A 25,526-nucleotide genomic window follows, 5' to 3' on the forward strand; every position below is an offset into this window, starting at 1 on the left:
AGCTAAATAACTGTTGCACTTTTTCTGCTACATATATTTTTAATTGTAAATATTTTTAATTGTAAATATTTTTTTAATTACACGGTATATAGTTCTGGGTGGAAAGAATGGGATCTGAGTGTATCTTTTGGTAAACACTCTATGACCTAATCCAACATGTTAGATAATAACAGAAAAGGGTTCCTCCCATGGGATGCTCCTGCTCCTAGAAACAACTTAAAGAATTGTGCAGCGGCATTTTATTCCCAACTTTTGCTTTTCTTCTGATAAAATGCCTCTTACTATTCTTTGTAGAATATCCTGCTTCACATTGCTTTGCCTGTGGCTACCAGATTTTTTAATTATCTTCAGTGTTGGACAGCTCTGGACTCGAATCAACATAATTGAAGGCTTCCTTGTTTGTGAAAGTTGAGCTCAAAGATAGACTGTGTCGTGGATTCACAGGTGCAAGTTCATTTAATGCAATATTGTCACTTTTTACAAGCGTTGCTTTGTCCATGTGTTCTCTGCTGTACCTGGCAACAACAGCATCAAGGAAGTCCAGCTTTGGTGGCAAAGTCCCACTCTCAAATAAGTATTTGGCTAAGTAGGAGACTATAATGTTAGTAAAGAAGGAGGTAAGCATAGCAAGTGTTTTAAATGGGAATCGCTGGATATAGATATTATTTTCATCTGGGTAGCAGCCAGGATAGTAGATCAAGGGCTGAAGGTAGAGGTACGGTTCTCCTCCAGTTATTCTGAGAACAAGGCCAAATAAGTATCCTGCAATGGCACCGTAGGTGTTGGTTCCTTTAATAAATAACACACACAGGAGCTGGGGGAATATGATGATATAAACAAGGTCAGAGCTGAGGTACCACAGGCCGTACACTGAAGAAGCTAACAGTGCCATTGCTGTTGCTGATGCTCCAAACAGAAAAACAGTGATTCTCATGACCCACACGATTTCCCTGTCTGATGCCTGCAAAAAAAGGGCGGTGTTAGGTGGTGGTTTTTTCATGGCAATATATCTATGCCTACATTTATGAACATGCCTATATAAGATACTACATTGTAAAAGGAAATTTTGCATGACATATTCAATAATATTTACAAACTAATATCTCTATCTCCATCTCAAGCGCAGAGAAAAAAACCCCAAGGGTTATGGTTGCCATTCCCAAAGTTGTTAATCTTTGAGCATAAGGAAAATTTGATAATGTGTCAAAGAAAAAAAACCAACATCAGAGTGTTAGAAATAACTTCTAAATATAAGCACAATATGCCTCAACCAGAAAAAATTATCAGTGTCAGAATTTCTTCTTCTCCATTTCCTAAGAAAAACTCCCACTCACTAGCCTATTCTGATGTCAAATGATTTCCTGATAAATCAATAATTCAGAAACATGTCTCATTTTGTTAAGGATTTGAGTATAACTTACAGTTCAGCAATAATTAGGAGCTGTTTGGATAAACTGCAGTGCCATGAGAACTCTTGAAAGCTGCCTCCCCTGAACTAGCTTTTTCACCTGTATCGTCAGCCACAACCATAAATATTTTTATGACTTTCAATTTATTCAATATACTGTTAGGAACAAAATGCTATACATTTTCTGGTCATAGGCAGGAACGTGAAGGTGTTTCATTATGAAATTACAGTCTATGCATTACCTAGTTAAGGTCTCACCCAAAATTTTCTCTAAAAATAAAAAAGAAAATGTAATCTCACATTTTGCCGAAAGGAAAGCTGGTAAATGTTCCGAGCAAACATAGAACTTGCTGATAAAATTGAAGAGTCAGCTGATGACATCACGGCAGCAGATACAGCACCGAGGCCAAAGAATGAGATATAGACTGGGCAAAGGTATTGGAGCACGATCGGCAAAATCATATCTGCTTCTTTTTTAGTCATGGGGTCAAGAACACCATACTCAGTCTCATTCCAGGCTGCAATATGGACACGGGTATGTTATTAGTAACATTAATAGTCATCAGCTATGGCATCTCTTGACTTCATGTGTAGTGAGCTATTCACATTGCCACATTTTCATTCACATTCAATGACCAAACTGTTGCTAGGGCTGGACCAATGGCATTTCAGAGAGGCAGTGTCCCACTGGTTTCTGTTAGGCAGATTTAATTCTCCTCAGCATTCTTCCTTATGTCTAAGTTAAGCCTGACCACAGCCTGTGGTTATCCAGTAGGAAGTTTAATATTAGAACTTTACATTGCTCATAAATGTCATTTTCCTCAATAAAACAAGTCTGGGATCCATGTTTGTGATGTGCCTAACTACTCCCTTGGATTACAGAGTCAGAGCTCAAAGCCATTGGATTACAGAGTCAGAGCTCAAAGCCACATGTTAAACATCTCTAACAAACATTTCTAACAAACATTTCTAACAGTTTAGCTACATGGTCACTGTGATGGGGATCACTCTTACTATGACAAGAACTTGGCAAGGGTGTTTTGGTCAAGACAAGAAATTCCTGATAAATGACTACAATACATACGTAGTTATTTTGCAGTTATTACTGTTAGGGCCAAATAAAAGTACCAGAATCTAACTCAAATATTAAATAGAAACATTACATCTGTAGATACCTACAACATGCAAAATGAGTTAATCTCAGCCACTGGGGTAGGCACAATTTGCTCTGGAAAAAGCATTCTGTAATATTATTTTCCAGTGTAGTCTCCTGTTGAAAGTCATGAGTTGATTAATGATGTCACCTGGCTAGATTATATCTAATATAAGCTTTGTAGGATTTTCACACATTTATTGTACTATTCATTTTGCATTTATTGTGCTATTCATTTTTAATCATTTACCTGTAGATGCTCCAATTGCACCGATGAGTACTGCAGGAAGAGCCATCACAAGACAGCCAAAAGCAGCCAGAAATGACAGAACTTGAGCATATGTGGCAGAAGACGAGGAAAGAACTCGCTGGAAATACGCTTGCCATGGGATTCCTCCTAATGTCTGCAAACACAATGGGCAGCATCCCATCACTGGGGGCTAACTCTGTATTTTTTTGCTATTGCCATATAGAGAGCATGTAGAAGCATCATTTGAATGCCGTGTTGCTGCTTTTTTGTTTATTTATTGAATATCAGTCAGTCAGTAATAGTAGTAGCTTTCATTCTCACAAGTAATGTTAAACCTTTGTAAGTACACTTAAATCCCACTCTTTTAGACAGTTTTTTGTACAGTTAGCAACAACACTTTGCACTTACATAGTCTCTGTAATCTCGAAGTAATGTGAGCGGCATAAGTACTTGATAAAGCCTTACGAAAGGTTATGTAATACTATTGTCATATTTCATGTTTGGAGAATTTGGCCTCCAGTACCCTCCCCTTGCCAAAATTAGATTAGACTCTGATAGGATTTGAAAGCAGGATTTTATCTTCCTTTATGAATGTGTGTGGCCATCAAAACAAGACAACACATTCTGTATACACTGAACTCAAGAATCTGAAAAATTATTCTCCCTCTGTCTTAAGCAAACATGATACCAACAGAAATTAAACACCAAGGAGTAAAAGAAAGTTTTCTTTTATGGTGGCAACTCTTCTCTTTTTTTGGTTATATAACAGTGAAGATCCTGATTAGACTTAAAACTATGTCTTCAAAATACGACACAAAAGAGTATTACCAAAGGCTAAAAAACCAAGTGCTAACAATTCTGTCTTGAGAGCAGGATTCAAATAGTCTCCACTAAGTAAATAAGTGCCTATGACTAAACAGCATGGAAAGAAAACAAAGCAAATTGCTCACTAAATGTGCACAGACCAGTTCTACACACTAAATGAGGCAGGAGGCATTTGGACCAAATAGTGTGTATACAGGTGTTTCATATATGTTTCATGCACACACAGGGACCAAATGAATGTTTCACAGGCAACTCTGATTTTGACTTGCTATTTATGACTGTTTTCCTTTGCAGCCTTAGTAATGTTCCTTTAACAAGCTTTCCAAGCATGTGTAAATTTCTTGAGCTATAATGAAACAAACAACGTAAAAAGAAAATATGTCACAATATGGCAACATCAGAGCTTTCCTTTGGTCATCAGCAGAGATGAAACCTTCAGGACTACCACACGGAATACAGCCACTTGAGCTAACGTCATACTTCGTCTCTCTGAGAATCTTGAAAATATTTAAGCTGGATAAAACAATATATTTTAACAGTCCAATTATCAGAAAACTCTGAAGATTTTTGGTTGAGATTATTTAAAAAAAAACAGAGAAAGGAATCCCAAAGTACAATATGATAATAAAAACAGTCGAGAGTTGCTCGGGGACACTGAGAATGGAAAATGTCAGCATGTGTTGCTAGATCTTCTAATGGAAAATACTTAATAACTACCAATCCCATGTGTAACACATGGGTATTAAATAACGAAAGCCCTCAGTTCATTCTGGCATGTGTGCACGTATGAATTCATCCATCCATCCATCTCTGCAAAGCTTTTTCTACATCACCTATACCAAAGGCATATTTAATCATTTGTATAACATATTTATTGCCTTCTGCAATATATAAATTCCTCTGCCAAGAATGACATCAGTTAAGTATTAGCTGCATACTTTTAATTAATTTTAGCATAAGTCAAGTCTTTCAGATGGATGATATTTAAATTGCATTCCTGGCAATGCTGACTTTGACAGCTGTGCTACAATATTCTACTGATATTTCACTGAAATCATTCAAATGTGCAGAAATATTGAGCAGGAGTCAAGAGGGTAAAAGTTTTCAGTTTGCTGGAAACTCTTAACTAGACTCTCTATTATTTTCAGCTGTCACAGTAACACAGTGTGAGTGCTTAAATGCTTCATTCCTTCATACAAACAATCACTTACCAGTAAAAGGAAATTGTCCAGCCATGTGTAAATGTCAAGTGAGTTGATAGATCCAAGCCAAGGTGCTTGGTGCACCTGGTGCACAGCCGTGAACCCAATGTCTGTCACTGCAGGATGGGACATCGCAAAGGGTACGCTGATCCACTGCAACCAAAGAGTAACACTTTGTTCAGGTCTAAAGAAGGCATTCTAAACCCATGAAATTTTAGTATTAACATTGATCTGTTTTTCTTCTTCTTGCATGCTACAAATCAAAAGCCAGGTTGCTGAGCTGACTTGCAGAAAAGTCAGGTTATGTGCCAGTGGAACTTCTCCGAAATCCAGAGACCTTGGTAGAGTATAGCTTACCACTGATCTGGAGAGTGTATGAGCAGAGAATTAATCAGTGTAAATAGCAACATCAGCAGGTAAGACACATTTATAAATCTTCATTTTATTTTCCCTAAACTCCACATATATTCTTTACACCCCGTCCCAGACCACACTGTAGAGAAACATCTACATATAAACTTGTGTGCAATAGCATCAGGATTTGCCAGTATACAGGCAAGAGGCATCACAAACACACCTGAAGACTTGGGAATTTGTTTTTAATTCAACACAAAACTATACCGAGACAAGAGAGGGGTGCTGTTGGTGAACCCTCATCTCTCTTGCTCCAGAACACCCAGTAGCCCAGTGTTACAGCACTTTTCCACCTTGAGGACAATTTCACTCTGGGCTCTTGACTATTTTCAGTCTCTCTGTTTTTGATCTAGGCCAAAAAATCAGTTGAGAAACCCTTCCCAGAAACAGTTTTGGCCAGAAGGTTCGTTTCCTTCACCAGCTGACTTTTTGTGCATTTACTTGCCAACTCATTTTGCAATGGTGTAACTCACTAACTCTCTATGAGAAGAACCTCAGTAACTCCCAAGTTTTGCATTTTTGTGCTATATGGAATAGACCATTGCAAGCACAGCATCCTTAAGGCTCCAATGATAACCAAAACACAGATGACCACAATCCAACTGACCACATTTAAGTGTATGGGGTAAAAGGAGCAAGGAAATCAAACATTTTCCTCTACTTTGTTGTACAATTATTGCAATAATGTGTGAAGAATATATGAATTATTGCTATGGTTTGCTGTACTGCCTATTATTCAGGCTCTTTATCACGTACCATAGTATTCTGTTCTCAGTTACATATTAAACTTTGCCAATTTAAGCACTTAGGCAAAAAGATCCCCTTCTCACTGTCTGCTTGGGCTTTTCTGGGAAAGGTCACCAAAATGTTTCAACTGTTTCCAAGATATTCTGAGGGTTCAAGGAAGGTGTGGACGTGGCATTGCGGGACATGGTTTAGTGGGCATGGTGGTGTTGGGTTGATGGTTGGACTTGATGATCTTACAGGTCTTTTCCAACCTTAATGATTCTGTGTTTCTGTGAAAAATAAACATATTGTCAAAATTAATGGATGTTAATACTCTTCTTGTTGAGAAATTCATGGGGAACAAGGATGTCAAATGGATTTTTTTGTTCTTGTTTGTGAATCTCAAATCTCAAACATGTCCAAGTGATGAGCTTCTGAGGAGCTGTAGTTTGCCCGTATTCAGCTGAGATTTTCAGTAGGGTAAATTTCTGAAGGTCCACCTGCAGCCTGCATGCCACAGCCCAGGATTTAATAGGGACTGTATTGCAAATGCATTATGAGCTTTTGAAATCCATTCCAGTTCCTGACAGTAACCTAGCTCTTTGTGGTCTCAAGGATTACCTCTATATTAGTAAATAAAACAAGTGAAGACACTTTCTCTGGCCCTGCATTTCACTGACATGTCATGGTTTACATCCATACATTTAGACTCCTTTCCCTGCCAAAAAGGAGAGCCCTCAATTGCTCCTGGGAACTATCTGGGAAAGTACTAGTAGGTGTGGGCCAAAACCATGCCAGGACTGTGTTAACAATTAAGCACTACAGATAATCCTGTGTTTTCACCTTGACACTGTTTAACTTGCTTAATATAGACGTAGACTCAATTTCTTCATTGACTCTTTTCTAACCGGAGTAGAAAATTCACTGTTTTGAATGGAGGGCAAATAAAACCAAGGCTTGTGGAAGTGAAGCAGAAACTGGGACTCTGCCTTGGGACTTGAGGCTTGGGTGTGGAAGTAGCAGGTAGCTAGAAGGATCTGGACCTTGTGGGATTGTAAACCAGAAAAAAAGGACTTCTACATGGTGGCAAAGAGTTCAGAATGGGGAATTAATAATACAGTTGGGATGAAGAGTCAGTAAATAGTGGGGATACAGTGCAGGATCCGGGAAAGACTCTCTCGGCAAGATAAGGACAAAGAGTTGAGAATTGCAGATGTGGGTACAGGAGAGTGAGGAGGGAAGGAGAGAGACAACATGGGACTGTAAGCAGAAAACCAGGGCAGTATGTGGAGTGGCTGGGGTAGAGGTTATGAAAGCCTAAGGAAGAAGCTGTGGCTGAATTGAGGAGCCAGGGCAGAGAACAGAAGTGATTACAACAAGCATCTCCTCTTGGGTAAGGAGTGGGAGAGGAACAGACATTAGAGGAATGAGCAGTAAAGCTCTGTGTCAGTGGGAATATAAACTGCTCCAGAGCCTGGAGAGGAAGCTGGGATACCTGAGCCTGTGGCATCTTCTGTTGTGACACCTACTGTGAAAGTGTCTTCTAAAACTGCCTCACCTAGAGCATGACTGTTTAGATGCTGTCTGAGGCTTCCAGCCTCACTGATGACTCTCGAGGTTATGAATGTGGTTCCTTCTACATGACATTATTGCTGTTTATTATAAATGGGAAATTACATAAAAAGCCCAACCTGAATTAAAAGAGCACTATTAAAGCTATGGATCCAACCATTTAGAAGACTGCTATACAACCTTCATTCACTTTCCCCTCCCTCTCAGGTTCCTGCTGCCTTCAATACTGGATCACATGTTGTTATTCCCACAGGATCAGGGTCTTTAGCAGTGCATGAGTTGTTCTCATTGGAAAAGCATTTTGATTTGTCTACAATTTTGAGAATTTCTGTAATGCACACCATCTGCAGAAACTGAATGGTTCACAAATATTAATACGCATGTTAGGGAAGGAGACCCTATTTTCCCCACTGTGCAGGTGAGGAACAAAGGTTATGAGAGAAGAAGATCTGGAATAACTTCTCATTTGAGATGGCCAGCTGGAACTTGGATTTGTCTTTTCAGGCTATTTAGCACCATTCCCATGAAGTCAGTTACAACAGGGAATGCTTAGCACTTCTGCAAATAAGGCCATCAGGCCACACGGTAGGATATCACAGAGTGAGGACACACACAGAGGGGTGGTTAGTGACCTGTGTGAGCTCTGGCTGAAGAAATTTCCCTATTGCTGCACAAGAACTCTTGTGAAAGCAGAGAAACAACTCCGGGTCCCCAAGGTACCATTCAGTTCCTTCACTTTGAGCCACCCCATTTATTTCAGCCTGTCTCAGATCTCTGTACATCTGTGACCATCTATTACTGCCACTGGCAAACAAAGACAGCAGCTTCTTTGATTGCACCCCTGTAATGTGAGCCCTGTTGCACTGATGTTTTTCAGAGTAGGGCTTAAAGAACAGCAGTAAATAAAAGAAAAGGCTACCCACTAGCATACCATTGATAGCTGATGAGGGGATATTCATACCACTGTATTCAAACAGCAAGGTCATTTGGTGAGACTTCCTATACTATGTTCTCCAAGGACAATGGAGGGAAATGAGGGAAAAAGCAAAAAGGTGATATAAAGCAGGAGGTTAACTAAGCTGCGTGAGTAGGTAACAGCTACAGGAAAGAGAAGCAGGAGAGTATCAGCTCTGCAGGTCCAATGCCAGTGTTTCTAGACTGCTCTAGTGACTGCTTCCTATGTCTGATGCCTCCTTCCAGTGCCTGTGCCACAGTCCTATGGACAGATACGGAAGGAGTCAGCGCCAGTCCTATCCCGAGTTAGATATATACTCAGCAGGAAAATTACAAGAGTGTTTGCACTATCAGACTGGTTGGAAAAAAGCCAAAGAATTGGGTCTCTCAGTCAGCATTATTGTCAAAGCACGGGATGTACACTGATGTAAATGCAGACTTTTTAAAGTCAGGGCTCTGTGAGTGGAGATATTCCTTCGCCGTGCTTTCAGTGAAGGTATAGTCCCAAAACCGAAGGTGGGCAATAAGTCTCAGTAATTATCATAATGCTCAGGGCAAAATCCTCAACAGAGAAGGGAAGAAAAGCCGAACTTACCAGTCCCAGGAAGATGCAGAAGAGCTGAACTACATCGGTGTAGGCCACAGAATAAAGCCCACCCACAAGTGTGTACATAGTTGCAATCAGGGCAGAAATAATGACTGAAATATTGACATTAATGTCAATGATCACACTTATAGTGGCACCTATGGGGAAAAACAAAGCACTGTGTGTTAGTGCATGTTACAGTATGTCTGACGAGAAGGCTCACCTTTGTAAAGTTGCATATACAGGTTCTGGTCTGATGCTTAGCAACAGCATGAAGATATTCCCCCCCTCTGTCTTCTGCACACAGGAGGAAAAGGAAGGCTTCTGTTGGTCTAAGTTTAGCATTTGTCATTTCACAGGTTCTTACAGAATGGAGGAGGGAAGGGACCCAACAACCTTTCTTTACATTGCTCAAGCTCTGGAAGGACTACACTTGTTCTGTCTGGGGAAAAGCAGCCACAAACAGATAGCTGAAGCCTCTCTGGGTGAGTTGCAGCTGCATGGGAACAAGTGTATCATTGCAGTAAAGGCTGTGCCTAGGGGAGGTCTGCTGCAACATATCACACCCATTTCTATTGGACTTATGCTCTGAGCTAGCGCTTTTTGACCAAGGAAGGAATGGTAGAGGTGGCATCAACTATAGAGACAATTGTCCACTGACCCTTCTAAAGTGCCCTTGAATTGTTTACATGGGACAAAGATGGGTTTCTTTGCAAACTGGAGAATCCATCCTCCATGGCCGACCTAGAAACCAAGAACTTTTCCGATCACCATCAAACAGATTTCATTTGTAGAAAACAAACCACAATGTTGAGCTGAACAGGCAGTCTCCATAAAAAAATCTCACAGAATCAAAGAGTTGCTGAGACTGAAAGGCTCCTCTAGAGACCGTCTAGTCCAAGTCCCCACTCAAGCAGTGTCAGATGGAGCAGGTTGCTCAGGATCACATTTAGTCAGGTCTTGAATATCTGCAATGATGGAGACTCCACAACTTCTCTGGGCAACCTGTGCCAGTGTTTGACCTATCCCACTGTAAAAAGGTTTTTCTTAAGTTTAAGTGGGATTTTCTGTAGTTCTGCTTGTGCCCATTGCCTCTTGTCCTGTCACTGGGCAGCACAGAGATGAACCTGGTTCTGTCTTCTTTATTCGACTCCGCTCATTGCCAAATCACATATTTATGCACATGAATAAGAACCCCCTAAGGCTTCTCTTCTCCAGGTTCAACAGTCCCAGCTCTCTTAGCCTCTCCTTATATGCCAGATACCCCAGTCCCTTAATCATCTTTGTGGCTCTTCACTGGACTCTCTCTAGAATGTCCATGTCTCTTGCGTTGGCGAGCACTGTACCCAGGACTCCAGGTGTGGCCTCACCAGTGCTGAGTAAAGGGGAAGGATCACCTCCCTCAGCCTGCTGGCAATGGTCCTTCTAATGCAGCCCAGGATGTCATTGGCTTTCTTTGCCACAAGGGCACATTGCTGGCTCATGGTCAACTTCACTGCCCTCTAGGACTCCCAGGTCCTTTTCTGCAAACCTGCTTTCCAGCTGGTCAGCCCCCAGCCTGTACTGGGACATCAGGTTGTACCTCCCCAGGTGCAGGACTTAGCATTTGCTTTTGTTGAACTTCATGAAATTCCTGTTAGCCCATTTCTGCAGCTTCTTGAGGTCCTTCTGAATGGCGATACAACCATCTGGTTTATCAGCAACTCCTCACAGTTTTTATTTTCTGCAAACTAGCTGAAGGTGCAGTTGGTCCCATCAGCCAGGTCATTAATGAAGACGTTACCCAATATAGGACTCAGTATTGACCCCTGGGGTAGACAACTGGTGACTGGCCACCCGGTGGCTTCCATGCTGCTGGTCACAGCCCTCTGAGCCCAGCAGTCCAACCAGTTTTCAATCGTCCTCACTGTCCACTTATCTAGTCTATACTTCATCTGCGTGTCTATGAGGATATTATGGGAGGCAGTGTAAAAAGCCCTTTCTGAAATCAACAACATACCCTCATCTCCCTTTGTGAACCAAGTCAGTCAGCTCATCATGGAAGATGTCAGGCTGGTCAGGAATTATCTCCTCTCCACAAATCCATGCTGACTCCTCCTAATTCCCTTTTTGACCTTCATTTGTTTGGGAGTAGTTTCCAGCAGCATTTGCTTCATCGTCTTCCCAGGGACTGAGGTAAGGCTGAACAGCCTTTAGTTCCTGGTATCCTCCTTCTTGTCCTTCTTGAAGATGGGAGTGACACTTCAGGAACATCCCTGACCACGACAGTCTCCAGAATATTACTAAAAGCGTCCTTGCAATGCTATCAGCCAGCTCCCACAGCACTTGTGGGATGTATCCCATGAGGTCCCATGAAATTGTGTCTATCCAGTCTATTTATATGTTTCCTAACCTGATCCTCCTCTAGCAAGCCTTTCTTGCCCTGGACTTTCCTAGGGTTCTCAGGGTCCTGGGATTCCTGAAGGCTGGTCTTACAGCAAAGAATGAAGCAGAGAAGGCACTGAGTACCTTAGCCTTTTCCATACCCTTTGCCACCAGGTCCCCTGTCCCATTCAACAGCAGTCCACATTTTCCCTAGTTTATGTACTCATTGAAGCCTTTCTTACTATCTTTCATGGCCAGATTCAAATCCTGGTGGACTTCGGCTTTTCTAAACCCATCTCTGCATGCTTGGACAGTGTCTCTGTATTCCTTCCAGGTCACCTGTCCCTGCTTCCTCCTCTTGAATGCCTCCTTTTTATCTCCGAGTCTAGTCAGGAGCTCCTTTTTCATCCATGCAGGTCTCCTGCCAGCTTTGCTTGTTTTTCTTGTTGTCAGGGTGGACTATTGAGCTTGGAGGAGGTGATCCCTGAATATCAACCAGCTCTCCTGTACTACTGTTCTCTCCAGGGCTGTCTCCCATGGGATTCCTCCAAGTAGATCCCTGGAGAGGCCAAACTCTACTCTCCTGAAGTCCATTGTTGTGGTCCTGATTTTTGCCTTGTTCCCTCCTCTCAGAACCCTGAACTCCACCATCTCATGAACACTGCAGCCAAGTCTGCCTCTGACGTTCACATCCCTAACTAGTTCTTCCTTGTTTGTAAGTAATACGTTCACCAGAGCACCTCCCTTCATCAGCTTCTTGATCGTTTGTTTCAGGGAAGTTGTTAGTGCACTCAAGATATCTCCTGAATTGCTTGTGCCCTCCTGCACTGCCCTTCCAGCAGCTATCAGGATGGTTATATATTTCCATTAGATGTATTAGCTATTTCAAGTGATTGCAGTGTTTTAAAACCACGTTAAAAAAAAAAAAAAAAATCCTCTCCTTCTAATTAGGATAATTTAAATGAAACATGTTGCAATAACTTTTAGTCCTTGCAGGTATTGTGGATGGATATTCCTGACCACATAGGTGGAAAAAAGTTCTGGCAGTAGAACACAACATGATGTGTGGTATATAAGAGCTGCTGGGAGCTGCCAGGTGGCTTTTTGTTGTACAGTGAGCCTTCAAAGTTGATGTGCTTAGGGATTACAAGCTCAGATCACTTTCACAAGCTGGAAGCCCTGTCTTTGCCTTCTATAACCCTGCCAAGCACAAAATCATGAGGAAGATCAAGAAGTGAAGAGCACTGGGATTAAATATTCTTCAGTAAGGACAGGTGTGCAAATTAATATAACCAGATTATTCACAGAATAGTTAAAATCAAAACCCTCAACGACCTTTATAGTCATTGACAGCCTTTAACTGTCAGCTGTTAATATAAACCTACTAGAAAGGTATTCACACCACTTGCTTTGAAATATCACAGATTAGCTTGTCCTCAATCAAAAAGAAAGTATATTCCAAATACTTAGAGTGTTCCTCAAGTTATTCAGCTCCTATCACCTCAGCATGTAGTTTGTTCTTAGTCCTTTAAGGGTTTTGTGATGAAATTGTGGTAAACAAGCTCCCCATTGCTTTGCAGTTCATCAGAGCACAGTTGGAGAGTACCTTCAAAGTTTATTTTCTGTTTAAAATAGCTTGTGCTAGAATGCATTACCTCATGCATGTGCACTATGAGTATGATTAGCTGGTAAAAGTCAACTACTGGTGCTTCAGCTCAAGGGCTTTCTCAGTTTTTGAAGGGATTGCTAAATTCAGGCCTGAAATATAATTAAAAACCCTGGAAACTGATTTTTTTTCAGGACTGGATGAGTAGTTGGGTGGTTTTCTATTGAGTCGTAGTTCCACTAATTATCTGAATCCTTTCTTGAATCCTAAGTATTTTCTTCATTTTGTTGAGTAGAAAGCCATTTAGAATTGAATAATATTCAATTTATTGATCAGCATCAGTTTTACTTCTATTATTTGTGCTATGGAAAGTTCTGTATATGTAGGTTTCCTATATGCAAAGGATTATTTTGTTTAGATGCACTGGCAATAATCTTTCATATCTTTAAGGGAAATTTTGACTCACTTCCGTAATCTCAGTGGTGTAAAAAATAAGATGGGTCAGCCTTGACATAAAAGGGACACTTACAATCACTCATGTCACCCTCACAATTAAAGGAAATTTGTTGCTAAATCTTTTCATGCTCTTTGAAAAGGGACAACTTAAAGGTACCCGAAAAGGAATAGATACCTTGTCTTTCCATTACCAAAATAATTAATGGGATACCATTGCTGGGTTCAATTACTAGTTAGCATGGGTCTGAGAACTGTCACACTCTGAATCATTTGGCTAGGATAGTTAGCATTTGAAGCCAGAATTTTAATGCATTTCTGATTTTCTTAATCCTTTCCACCTGTGATAAATTAATATTTATACTGCTTATTCCTTACCTAAGGCAGAGAAGATGGCAGCTGCCCAAAACATTTCTCCCATTAAAGCTGGAATAAACAGTAGCCCTCCCATTCTTTTTCCATAAAGCTGCTGAAAAGGGTCTAGCATTGTCACATAGCCTTTGGATCGCATGGGTTTTGCAAAAAAAAGGCCACCTACAAAGAAAAGTAGCATAAGACACCAGTTGCAGTGGAGAAATGCATTGCCATTAAGGGGTAAAACATTGATTGTCAGTTAAGGGTACAAAAATACCAGTATTACAGTTATGGTTTTTCTAAAGAAGTAAGCACCATTAAAATATCCTCTAAGAACTCTTACCTTATATCTGTCTACAGAGTTACATAAACACATCCACACCATTAGTATCTATGATCTGATAATGAAAAATAAGTTTGTCTTATTTTGGCTGATTCAGTTTACTTAATTTGCCATTATGGATGCTGTCAGAGTTTTGTCTAATTTTGGATCAGCCTAAGGGAACAGCTTTTCTACCTAATCCTGTTCATTCTTAGAGCAGAATCCAGCATGAATTTTCAGATGGCCCTACTCTAAAAATAAAACTGTCTGGGATTCCTGGATCAGAAATATGAGTCCACACATGGTTTAGTGCGCACACAGCAAATCTGATTCTTTCAGGACAATTCAGATTTATTATGTACGCTTCAATCAATCTTACTGCACCTGTGGGGTAGGTCAGATGCCTTCTGGGCCCTGCAGGTGTCAGGCTCCCTGAACATTTGTCATACACTTATTTCATTTATGCATGTTCAGGAATTTTGATGTATCACAATTCCACTCTGCCTGGCTGGCGTATGGGCTGGATATGTACATAAATGTGCAAATGCCTCACCTTTCTAATGTACAGTCCTCACACTCTTTCTGGCTGGGGAAGAAAAAGGACATATCTCAGGAAAGCCGAAAGAGCCCTCGTACAGAAATCTGTGTAGTTGAGACCTGCATATGACTATAACTAAGTAGACTTCTATGACAGTAAAACTGCTGAAATGCAATGTATAAGTCACAATAAAAAAACCCTGGAAAACTAGTCAGTTCCCAATAAAATCTAATGTTCACTATTTGGTGACCCTTAGTTAAATTCTTCATCACAAGATATGTAATGTATTCGTCGTGTTGTACAGAAGATTTTCCACATTTCTATGTATTGCCTTATATCACTTCTATTTCTCCATTTCATTAAGTTCCCTGAACAGAAGGTACCGACTTACCAATCACAATTTATTTATACTGCTTATGTTAATGCTGTCTTTAGGCAGATTGTTTGGATGCAGAAATCCTACAGCATTTTTTTACTATTCTTGGATTGGTCATGGATCCTGTTCCTATTCTACTTGTTATGTCATCGTTGCAAAAGACAGTTAAAAGAAGAAAGAAAGAGTCACTGGTATTATAATCTATTAGGATGTTCAAGCCTCTGTCAAAGGAAATAGGTGATATTCTAACCTTTAAAACGAAATTGCTTGAAAAATTAGGAAAAGTGATATGCAGCACAACATTGAACTAACAGGGAGATTATATCAATCTTAAATCCATCCAGTTTGAAGCAGTAATATTTCTTCTAGCCTTGTATTTATAATTTTGTTTTTTTTTTTTTTTTTTAAAGAAGGATAAACACCTCTTCCCCCCAAAACTTCATGTGCAGGTCATGCCTACAGAAATGCTTTCCTTTCTATGCTCTGCAGAGAGAGAGATGGTCACATGATACAGACTTCTTTTGTCTGCAGTGGCCATTATAATTTCCAGGAAAAAAAGTCTGGATATCTAAAAACAGCTGGCAATGTGGCGAGAGGCTAACTCAACCCCTTCTAGGCTGTTATTAATTTGTGTCAATTCTACAAAGGCTAAGAGTCAGGAAGATGCTTGTGACTACGATCCTAACGACTGCTTAATGACATCGATGGATCATGACCCTCATGACCTCATAATGACATCAACTGATCTCCAGGCAGCCATCTACTGTTGCTGTTTTCCTTACAGGAAATAGAGCTGCTCTCAGGGATGGGAACTACTGCTGGAACTGGAGCTGGCCCACACGTGCCAGAGAGGAACATCTATGATGGGAAAGGTTTCTGCCTGGGAAGAGAAGAGAACCAGGACAGGCCACAGAAAAGCATTCACATGGGGAAAAAAGAGTCAGGAGGGAAACCAAGTTGTATAGGGAGAAATGGAAGGGGCAAGAAGACCTGGGCAAGCAACTGAAGGAAACAAATGGACAGGAGGAAGGACCATGAGTAAAGACTTAAAATAGACTGAGAGGTCAAATATTATTAGAAAGGCAGTCACATTAATGAAAGATGAAAAATACAGGATCTTTTTTGTAACAACATTCTTTTTTAACAGTTGCATCAGCAGTTGCCTTAGGGACATGATCTGTTCACAAACTGGGAGGATGTAGTTGACAACTTTGTGGTATATTCATCATGGCTCACAAGGCATTACTTTCGTTGTGAGCTGCTCCATGTGGTTGAGACACAGTGAGAAATTTTTTATTGCTATTATTTTTAAGAAAAGTAGGAAAGTTCTGAGACTACATTTCTGGAATTAGAGACCATGGCATTAAAAATTATAATGCAGTCTGTATTTTACACTCTGACCCTGCATATAGCAGGATTGCGTATTTGCATTTTCACATGTGATTTGGAGTTTTGTACTGCATTTAAGAGGATGCTTTGTTCAATTTTAAGGAAATAGACTGGTTCTACTACAGACTTCCTATGCAAAATTAGACAAGTTACTTAGACTCTTGGTCAAGATCTGTAAGGTATAAGCACTTCCCTAACCTGAAAGGATATTTGCCACTCTTGAATTCCAAGACGTATACGTGCCCTGATACTATCATGTTCCAGATCATATAGGCACTTAAAGAAAACCTGAATATATAAAACTTAGAATTTATAACTAAAAAAATCCCACAACAAAACCTTTCTTACTGTGAACTCCATTGATCCTTATAGTTGTAATAATCAAACAGGTCTTGCCAAAGCATTCAGAGACTTAAGATATTAAACTATTTATAGTGATTTTCTGTTTTTCTTTGTAATAGCTAAACCTATCAGTAAAAGGGATCCAGTTTACCTCCGTAACCTTTTATCAGACCCTCATTTTTTCATTTCAAATGATGGACTCGTCATCAGAACTGTCTAAAATGAGAGACTATTAACTTTAGTTCTTTGCTTACCTAAAACCAGACTAAGGGAATACCCAATAGGTGCCTGAGCCCAAGCTAGACCATAGCCTGGGACATATACAGCTTCTGCTGTCCCGTTGATGTAACCTCCTCCAACCCACGTGGCTGAAAAAGAAGAGGTGGAAAAGTCTTTAATGTGCACAAAGAAAGAAAAACTCCCACGTTGTAGAATGAAATTTTTATCACTTATAATATTGCTATTTTTTATTACATGTACTGTACAAGTGCCAAACATGGCATCCTTATATAAAAGATAGTCCTAATTCAAAAAACTTACAACCTAAGCACCTGAAAAAATAAGTCAGATGGACTGAGACATCATCAAGGTGTTTAAGCCTCTTTATAGTTAGTGAAAATGTGAGGGCTGGGTCCTCCACTACTTGTTTACAATGAATGAAGCACATTAACTCATTAACGATTACCATTTTCTCTGTGTTAGTCCAAACAAAGGAGAGATGTAAGGGTGGGATCTGAAGAAGAACAATAAACATACAGTGATAAAGTCATCCCAGCTGGGAAAAGGCAAAGCATTGAAATTAGACAAGAGTTTAATGAAGGCATCATTTAATAATGCCTTCATGGAAAAAATTGCCCTTAAAAACCTGCTAAATTTTAAATTGTGGCTACACGAAGCACATTTAGTAAACTCTGACTTCCCTAAATGCTCTGTTTCCATATAGGGCTGTGGTGGTTTTGTGTGGCTATTGAAGTTCTAAACTTTAACTCATTTATTTTTGTGCTCCTGAAGACATATTCCAGAAGTGAATTGTGTTATCTATAATATTTCTGATTTTATCTCTAAAAAACAGCAGTATTTTTATATATACCTACCTCAGACCCTTAATGAATTGATTCTCTGCCTTGAAGAGAAGTTGCTACATTTGAGAATTTGGCACCTACAGTATGTATGAAAGAAAATCTCCAATACAGAAATGTATTGTGATTACATCTGCGAAAATAATTCGTAACAAATTGCATAATAAAGTTTATCTCTTCCTGTTTGCAGATTCCATGCAAAAAGTTCTTGATTTTCTCTGATGTATAATGAGTAAGTTTTATGAATCTTGGTCTGTAGTTTGAACAGGGGCAGGCAGATCATTAAAAGTACTAGATTTTTGTAATGTTATTTTGATTTGCCTCAGAAGCCTTTGCTTTCTTATGTAAGAGTAGTTTAGGCTGTCTGTGTAAAAATTCACAGTTGTAAGAAATTTATTTTCCTTAAGCATTCTTCAGAATTTTCCCAGCATCCACCATCACACAAGCAAACTTGATTTTGTGTTTAATACAGACAATTGGAGATAAACACAAATGAAGAAAATTTAATTAAAATTCCTAAAGAAATTTCATGAAAATCTAAATGACCACTCTTTTCTGCTTAACTGTGATATCTCTCAAATGCTACCAGATGGTATATTTTTAACTCTGCTGAATGACACCATGGCTTTAGAATCAAAGATCTCCAGCAACCATAGCATTACAGTTGTCCCCCTTTCAGCATTTTGAAGCATAGGGATGGACCATTCTATTGTCGGAACTAGTATAATGGGCTTGTATGAGGGATGTGAATGTAGAGAAAGTCTGCAACAAAAGAAGTGACCCAAGGAACCCTGTTATTGGTAGACTTCTGGGTATTGAGATCTATTGTGCACTACAGAGACGTGACAAGAGGTGAGTGATGCCCATGTGGGACCACATGGAGAAGATGGGTGAAAGCTGATCCTTGATGGGAAAAGCAGGGACAGAGAATCTACATAAAAAGTTGTCAGACATTTAGGATTTTGTGCCTCTTGACAGCGTGAATTAAGGTAGGTGCGAGTATGGTACTTTGGTTACCAGGGTCCTAGAATCATAAAGTCATAGAATCATGGGTTGGAAGGGACCTTAAAGATCATCTAGTTCCAACCCCGCTGCCATGCCAGGGATACCTTGCACTAGATCAGGTTGCTCAAATTGTCATCCAACCTGGCCTTGAACACTTCCAGAGAGGGGGCATCCACAACTTCTATGGGCAACCTGTTCCAGTGTCTCACCACCCTCACAGTAAAACATTTCTTCCTAATATCTAATCTAAATCTACCCTCTTTCAGTTTAAAACTGTTAGCCCTCATCCTACCACTACACTCCCTATCTTTCCTGTAGGCCCTCTTTAAGTATTGGAAGGCTGCTATAAGGTCTCCCCAGAGCCTTCTCTTCTCTAGGCTAAACAACCCCAACTCTCTCAGCCTGTCCTCATACGGGAGGTGCTCCAGCCCCCTGATCATCTTCATGGCCCTCTTCTGGACCCGCTCGATTGGGTCCACGTCCTTCTTATGTTGGGGTCCCCAGAGCTGAACGCAGTACTCCAGGTGGGTTCTCACAAGAGCAGAGTAGAGGGGGAGAATCACCTCCCTCGACCTGCTGGCCACGCTTCTTTTGATGCAGCCCAGGATACGGTTGGCTTTCTGGGCTGCGAGCGCACATTGCCAGCTCGTATTCAGTTTTTCATCCACCAATACCCCCAAGTCCTTCTCTGCAGGGGCTGCTCTCAACCCACTCATCGCCCAGCCTGTATCTATGTTTGGGATCGCCCCGACCCAGGTGCAGGACCTAGCACTTGGCATTGTTGGACCTCATGAAGTTCACACAGGCCCACCTCTCAAGCCTATCAAGATCCCTCTGAATGGCATCCCTTCCTTCTAGAATACCAACCTCACCACTCAGCTTGGTGTAACCTGCAAACTTGCTGAGGGTGCACTCAGTCCAACTGTCCATGTCCCCAACAAAGATGTTAAATAATACTGGTCCCAGTGCAGACCCCTGCAGGACACCACTCATCACTGGTCTCTCCACCCAGACATTGAGCTGTTGACTGTGGAGTCCATGACTACCTGAGATGTGTGTTGCCTATTGTGTCTCAAGCAGCGTAGACTTATGGAATATTTTGTAAACACCTGTATACAATAGCAAAAGTAAATATTTAGAAAGGGAATTATATTTGTCTCCTTCCCTGGAAAAAGCATGAGCATGAATTCTGCATGAACAATACCCACTTCCAGATAGGGAATAATATCCTTTACTCAAGGACAGATGTCCAGCATTGCTGCAGCTGTGGTGCAAGGTGGTTTCAACATCCGGCATCAGTTTGCCTGGGGTTGCTACTGAGGTGGCGCGTGTTCTCCAAGGGGCACTTGGATGCTATGGCTAACTCCCCTACTTTTTGTGGAGGGGGCCAGGTCACTTCACTTCTGTGTGACATTGCAGGGGCTGTTGCCCTCCCCTAGCTGAAGGGGAACGATGCCCTGTGGACCAGTATTGATGGGTAAGGTGGCATGGAGGATTTAGCATTTATTTTCCATTTGATTTCTTGATTTCTGGGTTGGGGGTTGAAAAATAGCTGCTGGTTAATTTTTGTGTGCACATGACTGTTCTGGAACATCTGCCAAGGACCCCAGAGCTCTAGGAAGGTGCTATGTGGCTTTTTCTGAGAGGGTGAATGGATAGTCATCACATATATTGACATCAGCAAATATATTAGAAAAGAAATAATGGGATATGATAGGATGGGATTTCAACCTTAGATATTAATTTTCTCATCATCAGTTTGCTAAGCCACAGTTTAAAGTTAGTTTGATAACTTTTTTGGTGAAATTATTTTTAGTTTTCCTAAATCAGACAAAAGGAATACAAAATGTAATAATCTGTGGAAACACTGGTGGTAATCTATTTTAATCCCCTCTTTGCCTGCTGTCTGAAGGACCAAAAAATGCAGCAAATACCAAGATCCATTTAAAACATGCACACTAAAAAATGATCAGACAAATACCGAGGATATGGAGAGCAATTCCTCTCGTAGTTCATATGAGGAACACAGAAATTAATCTCAGAGTTCTTTATATATATTGATATATATTAGAAAATCAGATTTTCTGGCACTTCTTTGTGAATGATCCCTTGTCTGACCACTCAAATCATTGAATCAACTCATTAAGTTTTGTAAAATGAAAATCCTGACCTAAGGATTACAAAAAACCAGAATTTTGTAATATTTCTTTTTTTCTTGTGGAAGAATACATAGCTCCATCCAACTAAAATGAAAAAATGACATCAATAGATTATTACCTTTTTGGTTGTGTTTGTAAGCATTTGATTACATCATCTCAAATATTTCCTTTGGGGTTTAAACTCAGTCACTGAAATCAGAATAGACTCAAGTCTGTCACAGATACCACTTAAGAATTTCACCCACAAATTAAGGAACACTAATATTTAATGCAACATTTTAACTATAGTTATGTAAAAATGATACACAGATTAAAGCTGTGTCTACTATGGTACTATGTTAGCTCATTTTAATATGAACTGCTGTGATCCGTCCCCAATTCAAGCTTCTCAGTCTTTCTATTTTGATAATTGCAGGCACACTCCACCTTCAACAGGCTTTGTGTTTAGGCGTTGATACAGCTGCTTCTTCAGGATCATAGTATATATCCAAATATGTCCATAGCCATTAGTCATAGGTAGTGCTTTTGTGCTACGGTTTTTCAATGCCGTTTAGAAAATCAACTGCAATGACTCGGGAATCTTGAGTCTGTCCCTATGAAGTCACAAGGCTTATGCTCTGAATTTGATTTTAAATTTAAAGAGTGAGTTCTGTCATCCTCCCCACCAAGTTGCCCCAGAAACTGCTACCATTTTTTTAGCCAATACCCATGGAATGTGGTAGTGTTTGTCTCGGGCAAGAAAGACGGAATTAGGCCTTATCTCATAACCCAAAGTACTTCATGTCCATACTAACAATATCCTTTCTGGAGATCTTTAAACATTTCTTGTCTTCCTTTTATGGGGTAGGCTTTGCTTTTTAATTTCTATTTAGACAATTAAAACTGTAAAATATAAAGACTATGTTGGAATAGCCATATATCTGTGGAGGCATGGTTATGAGGTGCAAAATCTGCATCTGTCATTTTTCAAGACGCAAATATGCCCTTGAATAATGTGACCATTTAGTAAAAATTAGTGTGGATTTTGATCAGCTTACCTTCGCAATTATTTTGTTATGGCTTTACAAACTAAGTACGCCTAACACCCTCATGAGACAAAACTCAGACTAACCCCTGATTCAGTAGACTTGTGCCCACACCTAACTCTGTGTGCCAGGCGTGGTTCCCCAAAACTGAAAGTGTAATTTACTTGCCATCTCAAGCTTTAATTGCCATATTTACAGAAGGCAAAGGTGAGAAAGTATGTGAACCCTAATAGTACAAAATCCATGAGTGTTTTAGCTGTGCAAAGACTTTACGATCAGTCTGATATTCTACCACAGAAATTATATACTATGCCATCTCTAGAGCTTGCATAAAATGGGATGAGCATACGTGGGTGCGAATTGTTGCGGTTATAGAAATTGCCTGCAATATAGGAAGCCCCAGTTCAACTCTCATCCCTGCTTCAGCTGTTATGAAAAATATTCCTGTCAAATAGGATTAAGGAGACCAGAATTTGTGTCTTCTTCCACAGGCAAAGCTGTTAGTCATAACCACTTGTGAGGGGAATGTCTTGATTCGTCTCCACTCCCCCGATCTAATGTTTACAGTTTTGTGGCAAGCAATATCTCTGCAAAATATTCTGGTTTCAGTGCTCTTGAAAACATTTCATTCAGCAGAAAGCAGCCAAACCAGCTTTTGCTATGAGCAGAATCTCATCATATCCGATGCTTCAGTAGCCAATGGATATGTGATACAGTAAATCATAGCAAAGTGCTAAAAGTAGAACATCTGCCTGTATTCAAGCTTTATTGACTTTTACAAACATTCCTTACTCAATGTCCAAATAGTCAGTCTTTGAATGAGTAAAATGCCCCTGCAAAGAGATTGGAATTTCTCTTGATTAAAGAACATAGAATTTTGCCCCAAGTTTCTGTGTGTCTCTTCCTTATTAGATATTTGTGAAACCAGAACCGGGCAAAAGAGCAAAACATAAATATAATCTGATAAATCCAATTCGCCAATTGAAAGGGCTTTGTCTGAATAGGATTTAGAATTTAAAAAAAAAAAAGCTTAAAAATTAAATTGCTTAAATAAAAACAGTGGGCCAATTCAGTCTTCTTATAATGCATTTTTGTTCTGATACCATATATTAGCTGTAAGACTTGAGATTTTGGACCATATTGTGACTATCTTGTTTCCCCAGGTAAGACACCTGGTTTGACTGGCTCTGGGAGTCAGACAGCACTGTTTACAAAATTAGTGAAGAACTCGTCCTTCACTCAGGCTTTTCCTACTGATATTGCTATTCACAGTAATGTATTATTCTGTCAAACTGCTGCAAAAAAAGTTAAAAACATCCACAAAGTAAGTTTGCTGAAATCAGTGGAATTACAAGTTTATGCCAATTTTCTTTTAGAAACTTATTCTTAATTGATGCTGCACACACACCCTCCCCCCTACATTTTTGCATATAAACTTTGTTTTACTCAGATTGAACAAAAATAACTCACAAAAATTTGGATGGCTTTAACAGCAATGACAGTTATTTTAAAACTGGATTTCTTATTAATCTGTATAAATTCTATACTACTGTCCCAAACATATCTGATCTACTGATGAATATGAAAGCAATGAATAAGAAATATAAGATATTCTTCCTGTACAATTTAAAAATATTTGTTGTTTTTATATAGATGCTACATTTGGCTGTTCACTAAACAATATCAGCAGCAATGAGAAAAAAAGTATACATATTTTGTCCATTTTGCATTATTCAACATGCAAATTACACTTCTTCATTCAGATGGAAAGCTGACAAGTTATACGCTGGTTAGGAAAAAAAAAAAAAAAAAGGTGATATTCTACATACCGGTCATTGTAAATCCACCAACTAGCAAGCCAATGTCTCTTCCACCAACTATAATAGCTTCGCTGCGATCTCCTTCACCGCCGGTGTTCTTGGTTTTCCAAGCAGCCCATATCCCAACTGCCAGGATAGCCAGGTAGAATACAACTATGGCCACCAGCCCCTCCACATGGAAAGCCATGTTGAAGTCCCAACTGTTTCTTTGATCGCTATTTCATTAAGACCTCTGGAGAGAATGCAATAATATGTCTGCTTTTAACAAACCTGGTAAGATGCTTTTTAGAATCAGTGTACAAAGAAAACTCAGATGGTTATTAAAGAGAGTATTCTGGTGAATTTATGAAATGAGTATTTCAGTTGTAATTGAAATTAACTTTCCATGCCAATTAAATTGCCTGTGGAGCAACAACCAACAATTGTAACCTGCGATTACAATGGGAAACGAATGATGTGGCTGAAAGCTACGCAATTCTTAGAAATCTGTTACTGAGCACTGAATTATTTTAGTGTCACCAAGTGCCCAGTGTCTGGGAACTCTTCAGTCAAGAAATAGTTTGGTACATGAAATGGCCATGTGGGCTATTATAAAAGTCTCTAGTTAGAAGACAAGCCACAAAACTGTTTTAAGTTAAATAAGAGCTATGGACAAGTAATAGCTATGACAGCAAAACAGAGTCTTGAGTCTTTGTGTTGGAATGCTGAGTCTTTTCCCCCTTCTGTCATCTCCTGTATTTAAAAATCTGCGCTTTCTTTTTTGCAACATTTAATTGTCCAGCATTGAAAGTATTCATCTATCCCCGTTCGCAATTTGAGAAGTAAACGGAGAGCTTAAAAGCTGTCGAACGGCAGAAATTTTGAGGTATACGAACTACAGCGGGGGAAAACTCGCGGACGACATAAGCAGCGGCTGCCCCGTACCCAGCCTTTCCCGGAGCCCCCTCGCAGCGCTCGCCCCGCCGCTCCGCGATCGCTGCCGCACGGCCGCGCCGGCAAGACCCCTCCGCGCTCCCGACGCCTCCGCGGGAGCCCTGCGCGGAGCCCTGCGCGGAGCCAGCCCTACCTACCGCGCTCCGCCCGCGCGGCGCGGGTCTCGCACGCCGCGCTCCGCGGAGGCGCCGCGCCGCCCTGCGCGGCCGCGCACCCCCGCCCCGCGCCGACGGCGGGGCTCCCCCCCGCCCGCCGCCCCACCTGCGCTCCGCCGCCCCGCGCCGTCGGGGAGCGGCGCCCGCCGCCCACCTGCGCTCCGCCGCCGCGCTGCCCCGCAGCCCGCGGGGCACGGCCGCCCATCCCGCGGGGCGGTGTCGGGGCTGAGCAGCGGAGGGCTTTGCCCCTGCCCGGGGTTTTCCCGCTCGGGGGGGCGGAGGCGCAAATGCAGGATCGTCTCTTCCCCCGCGGTGCCGGCGGTGCACCGAGCGCTGAGGCTGCGACGGGGGGCTCGTGGATTAAAAAGAGGAAAATCCCTTTATAAAGGAGGAGGGTTGAGTGGGGTGAGAGGACCGTGTCCGTCAGAGCTGGGGGGAGGAAGGGGGAAAGACGTCAGAGTGCTAGGGGACCTTGGGGGGAAGTAAGGATGACTCAAGGGAGAGTGATTCTCGTGT

At 40.9% G+C, this 25,526-nt stretch overlaps 1 protein-coding gene across 1 annotated transcript; it reads right to left on the reverse strand.

Moving 5' to 3' along the window:
• Nucleotides 1–337: 337 nt before the first annotated feature.
• On the reverse strand, nt 338–24,109 carry SLC5A7 (solute carrier family 5 member 7). Its single transcript, XM_009814169.1, has 8 exons — nt 23,932–24,109; nt 17,089–17,202; nt 13,892–14,047; nt 9,100–9,248; nt 4,848–4,991; nt 2,812–2,965; nt 1,709–1,926; nt 338–961 (listed from the first exon to the last, which is right to left on the reverse strand). Exons 1-8 carry the CDS (start codon nt 24,107–24,109, stop codon nt 338–340), a joined length of 1,737 nt encoding a protein of 578 aa, XP_009812471.1.
• Between the last annotated feature and the right edge of the window lie 1,417 nt (nt 24,110–25,526).

Source organism: Gavia stellata, chromosome 1, assembly GCF_030936135.1.
Source record: "Gavia stellata isolate bGavSte3 chromosome 1, bGavSte3.hap2, whole genome shotgun sequence".
Taxonomy (NCBI): domain Eukaryota; kingdom Metazoa; phylum Chordata; class Aves; order Gaviiformes; family Gaviidae; genus Gavia; species Gavia stellata.

Coding starts and splice junctions, on each gene's coding strand:
- SLC5A7 (XM_009814169.1), bottom strand. CDS start 24,109: ATGGCTTTCCATGTGGAGGGGCTGGTGGCCATAGTTGTATTCTACCTG. Junction 14,048..17,088: donor TTCCCTTAGTCTGGTTTTAG/GTAAGCAAAGAA, acceptor TTTTCTTTGTAG/GTGGCCTTTTTTTTGCAAAA. Junction 962..1,708: donor AGCTTTCCTTTCGGCAAAAT/GTGAGATTACAT, acceptor CTTTTTTTGCAG/GCATCAGACAGGGAAATCGT.